The sequence below is a fragment of the Phalaenopsis equestris genome, unplaced genomic scaffold (assembly GCF_001263595.1).
Source record: "Phalaenopsis equestris unplaced genomic scaffold, ASM126359v1 Scaffold000276, whole genome shotgun sequence".
NCBI classification, from domain to species: Eukaryota; Viridiplantae; Streptophyta; class Magnoliopsida; order Asparagales; family Orchidaceae; genus Phalaenopsis; species Phalaenopsis equestris.
Window position 1 is genome coordinate 208578 of NW_018164718.1, and position 15655 is coordinate 224232.

The 15655-nt window shown below is 34.4% G+C and overlaps 1 protein-coding gene across 1 annotated transcript; it reads left to right on the plus strand.

Moving 5' to 3' along the window:
- Nucleotides 1–233: 233 nt before the first annotated feature.
- Nucleotides 234–15655, plus strand: LOC110024834 (uncharacterized isomerase BH0283-like). The gene is made up of 6 exons (XM_020725005.1): nt 234–405; nt 509–733; nt 6020–6328; nt 13712–13873; nt 14340–14423; nt 15463–15655. The coding sequence occupies exons 1-6, from the start codon at nt 376–378 to the stop codon at nt 15568–15570; spliced, it is 918 nt and encodes a 305-aa protein (XP_020580664.1). The 5' UTR covers nt 234–375; the 3' UTR covers nt 15571–15655.

Consider the following 15655-nt stretch of genomic DNA (forward strand, 5'->3'; position numbering starts at 1 on the left):
TGGGCCCCGATATAAAAACGAGCCGCTCATTTACACCCCTAATTGTATCTTTATATCACATAAATTAAACTAAAAAGACTTAAACATTTTAAATATGAAAAAATAATAATATTTAAGAATAACAAAATGTAAATTTATATTATATTATTCTTGAGTCAAAATAATAAATAAAGATTAATTAATTATTTTGAAAATAATTTCCGCCGTCTCTCTTTGACTGGTACGACCGGAGCATGCCATTGAGTTCGGCAATTTCATTCGGCTCTCCCGCTCAATTTCCTTTCATCTTAACCGACCGTCTTTCTGAGCAGGAGCTCGAAGCTCCACTAGCCTATCCTCTTCGCTTCTTCCTCTCTCGCCGCTGTTCTCTCTCTAATGGCCAGAAGATCGGTGAGATACGCCGTGGTGAGTATCCTTATCCCTCTTCTCCTCGACTCTTCTATATCCTTCTTTCTTCACGCACCTTCCCCTTTCTTTGCATAATTTCTTCAATCTCATTTCCATCCAGGTTGATGCTTTCACTGACACTCCTTTCAAGGGGAATCCCGCTGCCGTCTGCCTATTGGAAGAAGAAGCCGGAGTGGATGACAACTGGATGCAGAATGTTGCCAAGGAGTTCAACTTATCTCAGACCGCTTTCTTGGTCCCTTCCGCCGCCTCCGTCGCCGTCAGCGAAGTCTCGGCGTTCTCTTATCCCCGTTTTCGTCTCCGGTGGTTCACCCCCGTGGAAGAGGTCAGGATTTAGGCAGAAAATTGGTATATTTGAAGTTTGAATTTGAGGTCGTAAATCACTAGGTTTTAGCTGTTTTGGAAGCTTCTTGTAGTGATTTCTTTCAAATGAGCGATATTATGATTGGTTTTTTGTTTTAGAGACGCTTCACGTATCATCAACATTTTTGTACGTGGTTGGGAGTTTAGGGAAGAAAAGAGGGAGTTTAGCTTGGACATTATGGGAGTGCGGAATTGATTTGCATATTTTACTCCAAGAAATTATATTCTTCAAAAAAAAAAAAAAAATCTATGTACAGAATTCATGCTATATAATTATTTGATTGAGTTGGTCAATAAAAATTATTTGCAAATAACGTGGTGTTTGGCTGCAACAGAAGATTTACGTTTACGTTAATAGGATTCATCAAATCAGCGAATTTCGGTCAGTTCGCGATGGCAGGCGAGAACTGCGACGTAAATCCCCTTAATCCGCCTCCTACGAAGATTCGATAAATCCGGATTTACGCTGGAGAAGAGACGGAATGGGGAAAAAGAGACAGAACATGATAGATTTGGATTTAAGGGGGGAAAAGAGACAGAATATGTTGTGAAGAATGACGACAATAAAACCAAAAATGAAATGAGAAAAATTACATGCAGAAAAAATACCAGAGCGACACACAGATTTACGAGGTTCGGCAAATTTGCCTACGTCCACGGAGCTGCAAAGGATTTTATTTCTTCGAGGAATTACACCGTCGAGCGCATCGACGTTTACAAGAAAATATCTATTTTTTTCCCTCCCTCTCTCTCTCTCTTCCTCTCTTTCTCTTAGCTTTCAAGATGACTTGGTTTGGTTTTGCTTGACTTACATTTACTTTAAATCAAAGGAAACTATTTATAGAAACCATGAAAGCGGTAGGTGAGAGGTAGGTGGGATGAGGTAGGTGAGCGGTAGGTGGGTGTGGTAGGTGAGCGGTAGGTGAAATATTTAATTAAGAAGCTAATTAAATTCGGTGGACTGGGTCTCCACATTACCCAACAATTCTCTCACTTGGAGATTGGGACACTGAATGCATCACCTACTAACTGCACCATCTACTAGTTGTACCGAAATTTTCCTCAAACATGATATCCTCCACCTCTGTAACTCAAATCCTTGTCTTCATGTCAGAAGATCAGCTGAAGTTGAACACAACTTCAGCTTCTCACGAGTAATACCCTCAATTGACATATCACCATCAACGTAGTTTTGTACCACCAAGTTCTTTCTTGGGTTACTCTTATATCTGCTTACAACTCCCACTGCATGAGCAATATCATGCCCCTGCTGAAAGCCATTTTCAACAAATCCAGCCTTGTACCTCTTACTGCCATCAAACACAGTCTTCACCCGGTACACCCATTTGTTATGCAATGACTTCTTCCTTGCTGGAAGTTCTGCCAGCTCTCAAGTCTGATTCTCTAGCAGGGAATCCGTCTTCTCTTTCTTGGTTAGCTCCCACTTGCTCAAATTCTCATCTTGCAAGATTTCTTCATAACTCTGTAGTTCTCCACCATTTGTTTGTACAACGTCTGGTTTTTCTGCCATTGGCGCTCTACTACTTTTTCAGGAAATTGACCTTTTGTTTCCTCATAATGCACCTCTGACTCATGTGTCCACGTCTGAGTAAACCTGTAGTCATATATAGTGTGTCAGTTTTCTTACCCCGAACCAGTACTAATGCTCCTTTGGTAACCTTCCAGGTGCTATCTGAGATTACTACCAAATGACCACCCTCATTGAGCTGCCCAACAGAGATGAGGTTTTTCTTCAACTCAAGAACGAGCCTGACCTTTTGCAAAGTCCATTTGCTCTTGTTAGGGAGTTCAATATCAATGTCTCCCATCCCCACCACGTCTAGAGCTTTTCCATTAGTCAGATATATCTTCCCAAAGTTACCTGTAACATAATTTTACATTAACTCCCAACGGGAAGATGTATGGAAGGAAGCCCCTGAATCCAGTATCCAGTCATCAACAAAACTGTGAACTGTCAGCAATAGCGCATCCAGTATTTCTTCAGTTACAACATTAGCGTCATCATTCTCCTTCTTTTTAGGATTCTTGCAGTTCCTTTTTATGTGGCCAGTCTTGCCACAATTCCAACAGATTGTCTGCTGACCAGACTTTCATTTTGATTTTCCACGGTTTGAGTTTTTGTCTCGTGATGTCCCTCTGGAATCAACAATCAGTGTCGAACTAGACCCCGAGCCTCGCCATAATCTTTCTTGCGCACTTCCTCAGCCAAAATCAAATCACGAATATCATCATATTTCAGTCTAAATTTACTTGTAGAACTGCTAACTGTCATCCTCATGACTTCCTAGCTATTTGATAATGATGCCAACAATATCAGCGCACGTATTTCATCATTAAAATCAATTTTAACAGACGACAACTGATTTGTGATAGTGTTGAAATCATTCAGGTGTTGAGCAACAAACACACCTTCCGTCATCTTCATGTTTAATAACTTTTTCATTAGATGCACATTGTTATTCGCCGATACCTTTTCATATATACTTGATAAAGCCATAATGAGATCTGCAGTCGTCCTCTCCTTGATGAAGTTGTGGGCAATTTGTTAATCGTATAACCCCCGGAACCTGTCGATCCAACAGATTCCATTCCGCCTCGTCCATCTTTTCTGGTAGTTTTCCCAGTAACAGAAGATGAAGTTTCTTCCCATAGAGGTAGTCCTCTATCTGCATCCTCCAGTAAGCAAAATTTGTATCATTGAACTTCTCGATCCCCGATTTCATCACTTCGTCTCTGCCCATCGTTCTTCCTTAGATATGAACCAAATGCTCTGATACCAGTTGTTGTGAAAAACGACGACAATAAAGTGAAAAATGGAATTAAAAAATTGTACGCAGAAAAAACACCATAGCGACACACAGATTTACGTGGTTCGACAAATTTGCCTAAGTCCACGGAGCTGCAGAGGATTTTATTTCTTCGAGGAATTACACCGTCGAGCACCTCGACGTTTACAAGAAAATCTCTATTTTCTTCTCTTCATTCCTCTCTCTCTCTTCCTCCTTTCTCTTACCTCTCAAGATACTTGGCTTGGTCTTGCTTGACTTGCATTTCATTTAAACCAAAAGAGACTATTTATAAAAACTATGAGAGCGGTAGGTGGGAGATAGGTGAGCGGTAGGGGGGATGTGGGAGGTGAGCGGGTAGATGGGTGTGGTAGGTGAGCAGTATGTTGGATAATTAAGAAGTTAATTAAATTTGGTGGACCGGGTCTCCACATTACCCAACAGAAGATTTATGCCTCCTACGCGGATTTCGTTTTTGTTTTGGCTGGATTTAGGTGAAGACCAGTTTTAAATCCTATTAAAAGTCCCAAACACCCCCTAAAGCTGGTAACACTCTTACATTTGATTGATATTTCTATAGAAATGGGTACAAAATGATTTAGTTGAATCTATTAAAATACATCATTTATATATTTAACATCTAAAATCACTATTTATTTAACATAACACTCCATTAACTTCAAATAATGACCTTCACAGAATCCTCGTTAGATGACAAAGAGACAAGGGAAGTCACGATGGAATCTCATGGGGAATGCAGGCTGGCGTCGTGCAAATGAAGAACGAGACAAGAAGTCATGTTGGAATCTCGTTGGAAAGGTTATCAAAGGGATTGATGGCTTGTGGATGGTGAAGAGGTGAGAAAGTTGAGACAAATTCTTATTGGGAGGGAAACATGGAACATTGCAGTGTGTGGATGATGAACAAGATGGTGAAGTCGCAATGCGGGGATCAACAATGTGTGATGTATGAATGAGATCTTGGTGATGTGATTTTAAAAAAAGCAAAGGAGGGTGTAATTTCCATTGTTATTTAAAAAATTTTAGTGTTATATGAGTAAAGTTTGAAGTTTAAGTGTTATGTATGTAAATGGTGTAGTTTTGGAGAAATATTTGCGTACGTCTAACGTATGCAGAGCTGCGTACGTCGGTAGGTTACAGGGAGAGTATTGAGGAGTTATGTCCGCGTTATACCCCCTGTAACCTCACTGTAACCTACCGTAACTAGTAAGTTACGCGCTTCTATTTTCATATATTGTAAGTTACATGTATGTTACAAAGATGATACAAAGGATATAACACAGATATAACCCTCCAATACCCTCCCTGTAACCCACCGACGTACGCAACTCTGCGTACGTTAAACGTACGCAAATATTTCTCGCAGTTTTGGGTGCTTGATATCTCTTGATAATTTTTATTTATGTTAATCTTCTGGGAAGTAAAGCATTACACTTTTATCCTTGGCAAACATTCTTTGTTTACACATGGTTAGTTGAAATCTAAGAGATATTTAAAGACAAAATTGGAAATATGCTTGGTGCTTTTCCAATTTTTACTTAAAATGTCAGCATTAAATAGGTGATATTTATTAAGATTGTTTTACTACAATACAAACATTAGAGAATAATGTAGTTATAATAAAAATACTATAAATATGTATTTATTATTTATTAAGAAATTTGGCATTTTGGGATCTGGTAAAGGAACCCTCCCTATTTGGGATGTATTTCTCTTAGTGCTAATTCACTTCCATGACACTTGAAAAGAAATTGTAGACTTATGGAGCTGTAGGCGTGTGATAAACAAGAATGAATCAGTTAGATGTGCCACATTATCACATTATTTGCACGGTAATTGTTACATGTAAATGTTGTAGTCTGTGATTATAGGTACGTCTTCCATTTCCTTAGAAGAGTATTAGTGTAATACAAGGGCTAGCGAGAATTATGTGTTTACCCGACAACTTACATATGACGAATTTGTATTTGTCAGAACATGATGCCATGCTATCCATGGACTAATAAAATTGCAAAAAATTGGAATTTTTCCCAGATATTCTTGGCTAAATTTACTAATTAAGTTACAAGGGAATTATTATGAAACTTTTAAGACAGTTTTTTCAATTGTAAGAGGCAATATTTGTAGCCTTATGAAAAGAACTGCATTTAATTGTCCAATTGCTTTAATTTTTCTAGTGCAAATTAACAAGACGTATTTTACATTGTGATGAAAATATCTTTCTTGTTTAAGAAAAAATGTCTTGCATACTGAGAATAATTTAGCTCAGGTTATCTTCATTCAATTTTTTAGTTTTTATTTATTTTTTACGTCAGGAATTATTGTGTAGCAGATGTTGCTGGCCATTACGTTGAAAACCAACGTTTGCACTTATTCTATTTTGGATCTTTGTTCTATATTGGTATGATTTACTCTTTGTAGGTCAAGCTTTGTGGGCATGCAACGTTGGCATCTGCACACTTCCTTTTTACGTCTGGTTTGGTGAAGAGCGAGATAATAGAGTTTGATACTGCATTTGGAATTCTGACTACCAAGAAAGTGCATGAATTCAGGAAATTGGATTCTGCAGAGCCTTACCCAAATGGGAATGGAGAAAGTTTTTCTATTGAGCTTGACTTTCCCTTAGTTCAAGTTGTAGATTGTGTGTCCGAAGAAATCCCATCCTTTCCTGAAACTTTGAAAGATTTGCCTATTGTGGATGTCCACAAAACTTCCTTTGGAGACCTTCTTGTAAGTCGCCTTTTTTCTTCCTATTCTCTTAAATTATTATTTGGATTCACTTTTATGAAGCACTTCATTTTCATAAATTTTTGCATAAATATTATGCTCTGGTCATGAAACTAACATTAACTCTTAGTTTTCTTCACTCGATCTTTGTAGTTGTAATAGCATTTTTAACCTTTTAAAATAATATGGTGGATTTTTAAGATAAGAAGTTATTGATGTTCACAAATTGCTAAAGGGGAAGATTTGAAATAGATTGTACATACATAATGAGAGTTGTTGGTACAATGAAGAGTTATAAAACATTAGTTTGAAAAAGAAATGTGTTTTAAAAGATTGAAAAAATTACTATTGACGCATATAATAATTATAAGAAAGCTTAACTTTTTATAAAGAGGGTAGGTAGTATGGAAAACACAATATAACTTTTGATGACCAGGTACTAAAGATGGGAAAAGTGAAAAGTGAGTGTATCTAGTGCATGGCACTTTTAATAAAAAAATTTGGAAATGGGATGATGATGTACAACCTTACCCCTTATATGTGTAGAAATGTTATGTGACTTGGAACTTGGGCCTCCCGGTTATATTAGAGGCAACTTAACTACTACTTAGCTATGAGAAAATATAGGAGATCTAAAGACCATGACAATATTAGACGTATTCAAAATTAAGATAATAAAGTCTTAGTTAGAGATATATATGCTAAAGATGGAAGTGAACCTTTGAGAAAATTTAAAGGGGAATTTGTGGAAGAAAGTATTTTAAAATAATAATGGAAGATTTACAAATATATCAGTTATTTCTTATGTGTTTATATATCTAAAGCCTGGACTTCAATTTTACATATATAACACTTTACTTATGCGTGAAACTTTGTGTTTCACTTTTTAAAAGTTCTAATAGTGGTCTTTTTTTATGGTATATAAGATATGGGTCGTATAAATGTAAAAAAGCAAAGTTTAGGTGTTAGATATGTAAATACATAGGAATCTGGTGGCATGTATGTAAATGCCTTAATAATAAATAATGTTGAGGTATAATATATATTGATCCAAAAAGTGAATGGGTTAGCTTTACAAAGTGCGCATAAAGTTAGAATTTCGAGTCTATATATAAGATACTTATTGAGATTTGATGAGAGGTAAGTCATAACTGCATTGTTTAGGTTAATAAATCTTTTCAATGGGAATTTAAAGATTGAGAGAATGTCAAATGATTAGAGAAGAATTATTTTGATACTAATATTCAGTAACAAAGGACATGTTTAATATTATTATAGTTTTAGAGGGATCAAATTTGTGGGTCATAAAACAAATTTATCAAAGTGATAAAAAAAAATATAGTTAAAAAAAGTGCGTTGGTATCCAAGTACTAATTTGCTATTATGCCAAGAAGATCTACTCTAAAAACAAATTTTGGCATAAGGCAAGTGATAAAAAAACATGGATAACAAAAAAAAAAAAGAAGATGTTCAGAAGATGTTCATATATTTTTTAATTTTAATAGTTTTGAGAAAATTTATCACTAATATTACTAGAAATAATTTGATGAGCACTAATAAAAAATGTGAACTACATGATGAAGCCATGAAAGTGGTGCATTATAAATGATTGATTAGTATTTTAAGTGCTTGTAGAGCGACTAAATAGGCTATTTTTGGCAGGTTTACATCTAGAGTCAATATTAAGTTTATATCTTTTATTTTAGTTATGGAGATACTTATAAGAATTTTAAAAGTTAGAAATTGTGGTGCCTATTTTTTCTGTAGATGCATAGTTCTAGTATATGAAAAATATGTTGAATTAAATGAAAAGTTGCAATAATGTCAAACATATTAGAATTTGAAGGGCTTTAGGATTATTAGGTTGAGGATTGTGAATATAATATATAATGTTAGCAATGGTAACATTAATAATTATCAAACAATTATTTAGGAGAAATGAACTCATCTATCTTACTGATTTGTAGACGGGCCTAAGTATGCAGACAAGATTTTGTAATAAGGAAATAAATTAATGAAAATAATATACCCAAATATGAGGGTATCTTTCTAATATGAACTCCTAATAGTAAAGGTTGTACCTAATAAACCAACACTACTAAATATGCTTAAGGTAAAGTATATTTATTTTACTTCGAACTCCATTTTGTTACATAAATAAGAAAACAATAAGTGCCTTTGAGCCTTTGTAAAAATGCTTTTCGCTTGTTTAGACTTGCAGACATGAGTTGTTTTCTTGTAATAGAGCATCTCATATGACTTCACAATTTATTTTAATTCATTTAATTTGTTTATGAAACATAGGATTGTTGGCATTTGGCAGTGTAGATGATGGCGTGGCTATCATGATATAAACTAATTGGTGAAATAATAGGGAAACTAAACTCCTGTAAACGAGTGTTAATCCACGTTGTTTATTATACGGAACGATCCTTTGATTAATCAACTTACCTACTAATCTTTAATATTGATTTGGATCATCAAATGGTTTATAATCATTCAACATGGTCAAAGTCTCCATGGGAATATCAACATACTTATGACGTAAGATCCTTTTTCTTCATGGTCAGTAGAATATTCTCTTTCTAAAAACAATATTCCCTTTTTATTATATGCAAATTTATTTCCTAAAAAGTACCAAAATCATTTTACATCTTGGCTAACAAAGTACTTTTGCACAGAGTTCTTTATCTAAAAAATATTGTAATGGTCACTTTGAAAGATGTCAATCTAAATTGCTAGTATAATAGAAAATGCCTAATTATGATTGATGAATATGGAATGATCTGCAGTGCTACATGGAATATCAATCTTAACTAAACTATGCACTGTTTATCAAACTAGATTGGTGGACTTTGTTTAAGTCTATAAATAAGTTTTTTTTAAGTAGGCATATATGGTTCTTCTCCTAAGTGGCATACCATGAGAGGCTGCTTTATATAGATAGCTTCATACTGGACATCATAATGGAAGTCATTACTTTCATCTTTTTCAGGCATAGTATAACATTGATTGATGGATATAAATGACTAGATTTATACTATGTTTAGGCATGAAACTAGGTAGCCTGTATCAAAATGGTCAACACCATGGACCAGGGTGAATTCCTTCGCTACCAATCAAAATCTATAGCAATAAATCTATCCTTCAAGCTGAATTTAATTGTAAACATCCATCAACATGCACCCAAGTGGTGGGAGAACCCGATTCCAAATATAGCGATATGATCTTATATTTCAACATCGATTTCATATTCTTATGAAGGATGTTCTAGCACTTCTTTATATGCTATGAAAATAAATACAAAAAAGGATATAGACAAGGAAATGCACAAAGCAAAGTGGATAATTGATCAATTGATATATATAAAATTCAATATGTTGAGCATTATGTTGCATTTTGTTTCTCGAAGGCAAATAAAAATATGTAGGCTAGATGGCTTATCGAACGGTGGATATTTAGTTGAATTTAATAATGTGATAAGAAGTTTTATTTTGGATGGAGGTTAAGGATGATGAGGATGTACCTGCCAAAGTAAGTTAAAAGAGAGCTGGTGGAAGAGGAACATGGTGCAAGATAGCCATAAAATTGAAGGTAGAAAAGAAACAGTTTTATCATGAAAATGGTATTTGCGAAAATGTACACGCATCATATAAGTGAATTATGAAACTTAAAACTTTTTTAGTATGAGTAGTTAAGGAAGGTATACTGAATAACACTAGATATTTTACGTGGTGAGTGAAAAGCGTGAATAGAACACGTACAACTAAAGATTCATGGTGCAAGGGAAATACCATCTTTATTGGGACAGAGTGGAGATGAGTGAAATGTGGTTTTGAATAAAGAAATTGATTGACAACTTAATGGTGATGCGCTTTACCCCAAACCCAACATAGTTGAGTAGAAATATTTAGATGAAATACCAGTGATATCAAGAAGGTGGCAATTCTTTTTTCATACAACAACAATTCTAATGAGAGGTGCAAGAGAAAAAAAAATAGATGAATAATTTCATTAGCAGAATAGAAGATTTGAAATTGATATTACATGGATTTGAATGCTTTATTGATACATAATTTTTTAATAGATCAAAAATTGAAATTTAATTTTAATTATAGATTGACATTTGAGCAAATAAATCCATATAGCTAGTGAAATCATCAATAAAGGTGTCAAATAGCATTAGCCTAGATGAGTTAGAAGAATTGTACTAGGACCTCGTATATTCAAGTGAATTAACTTAAAAGGACACGAATAATGACTTGCGGTCGAGAATGTAAATGACACATTATAGTGTTTACCCAACCCAAACACATATAATTGATTTTGATAACATTCAAATACGTTTGGAAAATATCCTAAAGTCTACTAAAAGGAAGATGATTACAATGTCAATTGCAATGAAAAGGAGTAATGGTGGTAAGAGTGGAACTGTGGTATTAACATCTATTATTAGTTAGTCGGCACCACCATTTTCAATGCTTACACCAATCATTTTTTGTGAGCTAAGATCCTAAAACATAATTGGAGAGATATAGTAAGATAGTAAATATTTAACAAATTTATTTAATTTATGGAAATCATAAAACATTAAAGAGGAATAAAATTTTTGGAGGAGTTATGACGATTGCATTGAGATGGGGAAGGGTGATCCATTAACCATAATCATGGAAGGGGAACTTGCGCAAAGGAAAAATTTCGTGTTTTCTTGTCTATGGGAAAAGCTCTTGAATTTAACATTCCATAACATAAATGAGGAGATAGGTTTAGTAAATCTATAAGAGGAAATAACTTTTGAAGCAAATGTAGAGGTTTGAATTTGCTGAATCTAATAATGATAAAATTAAAATGAGTAATAGTAGTGAGAGAACCATCAAATGGAAGAGATGCTCCAAATGCATATTGAGCAATAGAAGGATAACGAAATTTAGCCCAACATTATTTTAAAGGATGATTGATGTAGCAAATCTATAGGAGGAAATAACTTTTGAAGCAAATGTCAAGTTTTTTTAATCAAATAATGATAAAATTAGAATGAGCAATAGTAGTGAGAGAACCATCAAATGGAAGATATGCTCCAAATGCATATTGAGAAATAGAAGGATAACTAAATTTAGCCCAACATTGTTTTAAGTAATGATTGCGATGTTCCAAAATGAGAGCATGGAGGTTGGTTAGATTTTCCCATGAACATTATTTATTCGACCTCCACATTCACTTCTTCCTAGATGCTCTATATTAAGGGTATTCTTATTAGAAGATGATGGAGAAGGAGAAGGAGACGATAATTCAATGACTTGAAGAATATAGAAGAGAGTTGTTGCAAGATTGGGAAATAAAAAATCACCGGTTAGTTGAGATTGCACATGTTAGAGGGATGAATAAAGGCCAAGAAATTTGAAAACTATTAATTCATCGTGATGTTGCCATCAAACATTAGGATCAATGGTAAAAGGCTTGTAGTGAAGCAACTCATTACACTTATCTTGTATGTTAATATGGTATGCTTGAATGAACAAATCCTTTTGGCAAGGAGAAAATAAGTCTGAATATAAGGTACATAATCTTGAGTTATTACTTTCCTAAAAGTTTAAAAATAGAAAACATCTCACAGTACCTTGGCATTCTGATGAAACATTACTATGGGGGCAAAAAATTTAATATTCATTCAAGAAGAACATAATTAGATGCTTGCCCTTTGGAGAACTTGATATTATCATTAGCTGGAGGAGAAGTATTGATGTGATATTTGTTTGCTATGAGATGTAATAAGAAAATGAAAGTTCTTGATATTGGTATCATGGAATTTGATATAGATCCCCATAATAGAGAAAGGCTTCACACCATTTCTAGGAGAAAGAGAAGCCATAATACTATGTAAGATAGAGTCTAAGTAAAAGAGAAAGCATCATATTGTTATTGATAGAGTGTTTAAGAGTAATGTTGGAGGCTAGTTGGGCATCAAACAATGAATGAAGCTGACGTGCGAGGCAATGTGATAAACAGGTGAAGATGATTATTCAACATTGGTGTAGACGAGTTCAGAGAGATTTCACAAAAATATCGAACAAGTTGAGGTTGCCTACAAATTGGGTGTTTGCAACAACCATAGCAATGTGTATTGAATGCATGTGCTGATCGAGCAAATGTGGGCGTTAAGTAACTTAAGAGGCATGCAATGCACTTACATGGGGTTATGCGTGAGCAGAAAGAAAACGTGTTGGCATCATGAATTAAGATGCTAATAATTAGAACATGATCAAGGGAATACAATCAATGATGTGGGATTTAGAAGTGTTAGTGTGGGCGAGTTTATATGGGATTGGGAGGTGGCTTGGGTTTTCTTGCTCTATACCATGTTGAGAGGAGAAATGTTTGTCTTATTGACTTGTTGGAGAGTTACTAAATAAGCATATAAGATGAATAATGAAATAACTAAATAGTAGTATCCCCAAATAAGGGGATATCTTATAATATCCTTTCAATATTATGAGTTATACCTAGTAAACTAACAATAACAGATATTATAACATCAATATTACTAGTCGATGAAGTGATGTACGTATGATAGGTTTAATGAACTTATATCTATTATATAGAAGAATGATATCATTTATCATATACATCCATTTTTATAATTCCTTGAGTTAAGATTGAATGATTATAATAGACAAACGTCCTAGGCGTATTTAAGCAAAACAATATGTTGAGATACTTTTAAATAAGTATTATAATTCTACAATTATGTTTGCTTTATCAAGATTCAAGTGTTGGGCAATATATTAAAAAGACTTGCTGGGCAATATAAAAATCATTGATAGTCGAGTAGGGTATGGAAAAAAAATGTCAAAACAATATTTGTTTCCTGGAAAATTTCCAAGGAATGGATCCATGAATGATTAATATTCTAGAAAGACACAATTTACATGGAAATACCATTCATTAAAGATAAGGGGTATGATTTTTGATAATTTTGAGATGCACAATGAATGATAGAAAATGCACTTATGAAAATAAAAACACAGTTACATGAATAGAAGTGCACAAAGGTCTATGTAAATTGTGTCTAGCATCCTATGCAACAATTAACAAGAAAAAATCATCATGATGACCCCATTTAGTTGAATAAAATTAATGATGTTGGTGACTTTTTGAAAAACTTCCTCACATACTGATAACAAAAGATATATTGATCATCAATATGAACTTGGCTTTATAAACTAATGATGGCAAGTCATTTGACTATAATAAAGTGCCTATTTTTCAATAAGTAATGCTTTTGCTGTGTTGACCTAATTCTAAAAATTAAGAAGCAACGCTTCTAAAACTTTCTTAAATTGCATTGTAATTTTGTGAAATATCATAAAAAACTTCATTTTCATGTAGGTAGAACTCACTTCTGGGAAGGAACTTGCTGATGTTAAACCAAATCTCGTTGAGCTAAAGAGATGTGCTGGAAGGGGGGTCATTATGACAGCTCCTGCTCCTCCTGGTACTGGATTTGATTTTTTTTCCCGCTTCTTCTGTCCAAAGTTGGAAATTAATGAGGTATTGAAGTTTCTAAGGCTTTGCAAAGTTTTTTATGGATGAATGATATTTGTATCATTAGTATCCTTGGTTTCCACTCGCAGCATCTTTTTAAGGTTTATTTTATGCCAATTCAGTTAAAACTACTTTTTCCCACAACTTCTAGCATTTTATCTACAGTCTGCCCTTTGAATTTCACCTAGCTCTCTGTTTTACATAACCTTTCTATTTAAGTTTATCTTTTATAAACCCATCTTTCCCAATTCTATGTTTTCTTAAATGTAAATTTTGTTCACATTTTTATAACTAGCTTTATCCTATTCTCTGATGTTCAGATGCGGTCAACTAAAATCACCCTGGATTTTAAAACTATTATTATAGGCTGAATGCATTCAAATAATTTCTTTGCATGACATGATTCTGTGATATGTATTCTTAGCAGCAATTTATTTAAGCTAAATGCGTTCCAATATGATCTATTTGCAAGGATCCTGTCTGTGGGAGTGCACACTGCGCATTAGCACCCTACTGGAGTAGGAAATTGGGGAAGCTCAATCTTATCGCTTATCAGGTACTCTTTTTGTTTAAGAAATTCCTCTTAATCCTAATATACACCTCTATGGTAAAAGAAGGAAAGGGAACTCTCATTAGTGGTATTGCAACTGAACTCATGATGCACATTTTTGTTAAATATGGTTTGATAATTTTTTTTAAAGTGCAATGAGCTCTCCAATGGTTGAAGCACACTTCCTAGTCATCATTGGCTTCCAATCCACCTCAGTGCCTTTTATGAATCCGTTGTGTTCAATCCCATCCAACTCCAAATTACCTAGAAATAGACCTAGTTCTCAAATCTTGTCTTCCTTAACATTCTAAATCCTTGGGTGTTTTAAGTAATGGAGCCTTAAGTGTTTGCCCTATGAAGAAAATGCTCTATGCTGATTTGGTCATATGTCAACCTTTGTGGGTAAGATTATGGACAAGCCCCCAAAAAGTACTCATTTAGAATGTTTTAGAAATTTCATTATATATTTCAGTTGCCCTAGATTTTTTATGTATAGAGAGTGGGGGGTATCTTATATTATATAAGATAATTAAAGTTGTATTATTTCTAGGGATGTTAAATTGGGTTTCCGAGTCTGGTTCGAGTCTAACCCGAAATTGATCCGACTCAAAATTGTTTTACCCAAACCCTTCCCCGGATATTAAGCGGGTTAGTAAGTTCAACTTGAACCTGACCAACTGATCCTGATAACCTGTTTAACAAAGGTGGAATAGCTATTCGAGTCGATTTTGGGTTAGCGCTTTGAATTCGGTTCAATTTTGAGTTGGTGGGTCAACTCAAAGTCGACCCAAAAATTAAAAGTTTTATGATTCTTAACCCAAATCCGACCCAAAAATTATTTTGGTCAATCGTTAAGATATAGGGGCATGTTCTACCACTGCAGAGTTCATCGCACTTAAAAAAATAAGGAAAAATGAAAAAAAAAGAAGGTTTTTTGACTTCATGTTTTGGGGGCAACAGCTAGATTAAAACTTTGATATTTGCTTTTCGAGGCAGTTGGGGGCAACAACTAGATTAAAACTTTGATATTTGCTTTTCGAGGCAGGCCTCTCCAAGGAGTGGAATACTTGATCTACAAGTGGATGAGGGTAGAAATCGAGTTCTGATGCGAGGAAAAGCTGTGACTACTATGGCAGGATTTCTAATGGTCTGATGTTTTGTTGCTTGCTCCACCCCTTGTAATTGAGACTATGGAACCGAATAATGTGGACGGTTTCATTTTGGAACGAGTTGTTGAA

Coding starts and splice junctions, on each gene's coding strand:
- LOC110024834 (XM_020725005.1), top strand. CDS start 376: ATGGCCAGAAGATCGGTGAGATACGCCGTG. Junction 6,329..13,711: donor CTTCCTTTGGAGACCTTCTT/GTAAGTCGCCTT, acceptor ATTTTCATGTAG/GTAGAACTCACTTCTGGGAA. Junction 14,424..15,462: donor TCAATCTTATCGCTTATCAG/GTACTCTTTTTG, acceptor TTTTCGAGGCAG/GCCTCTCCAAGGAGTGGAAT.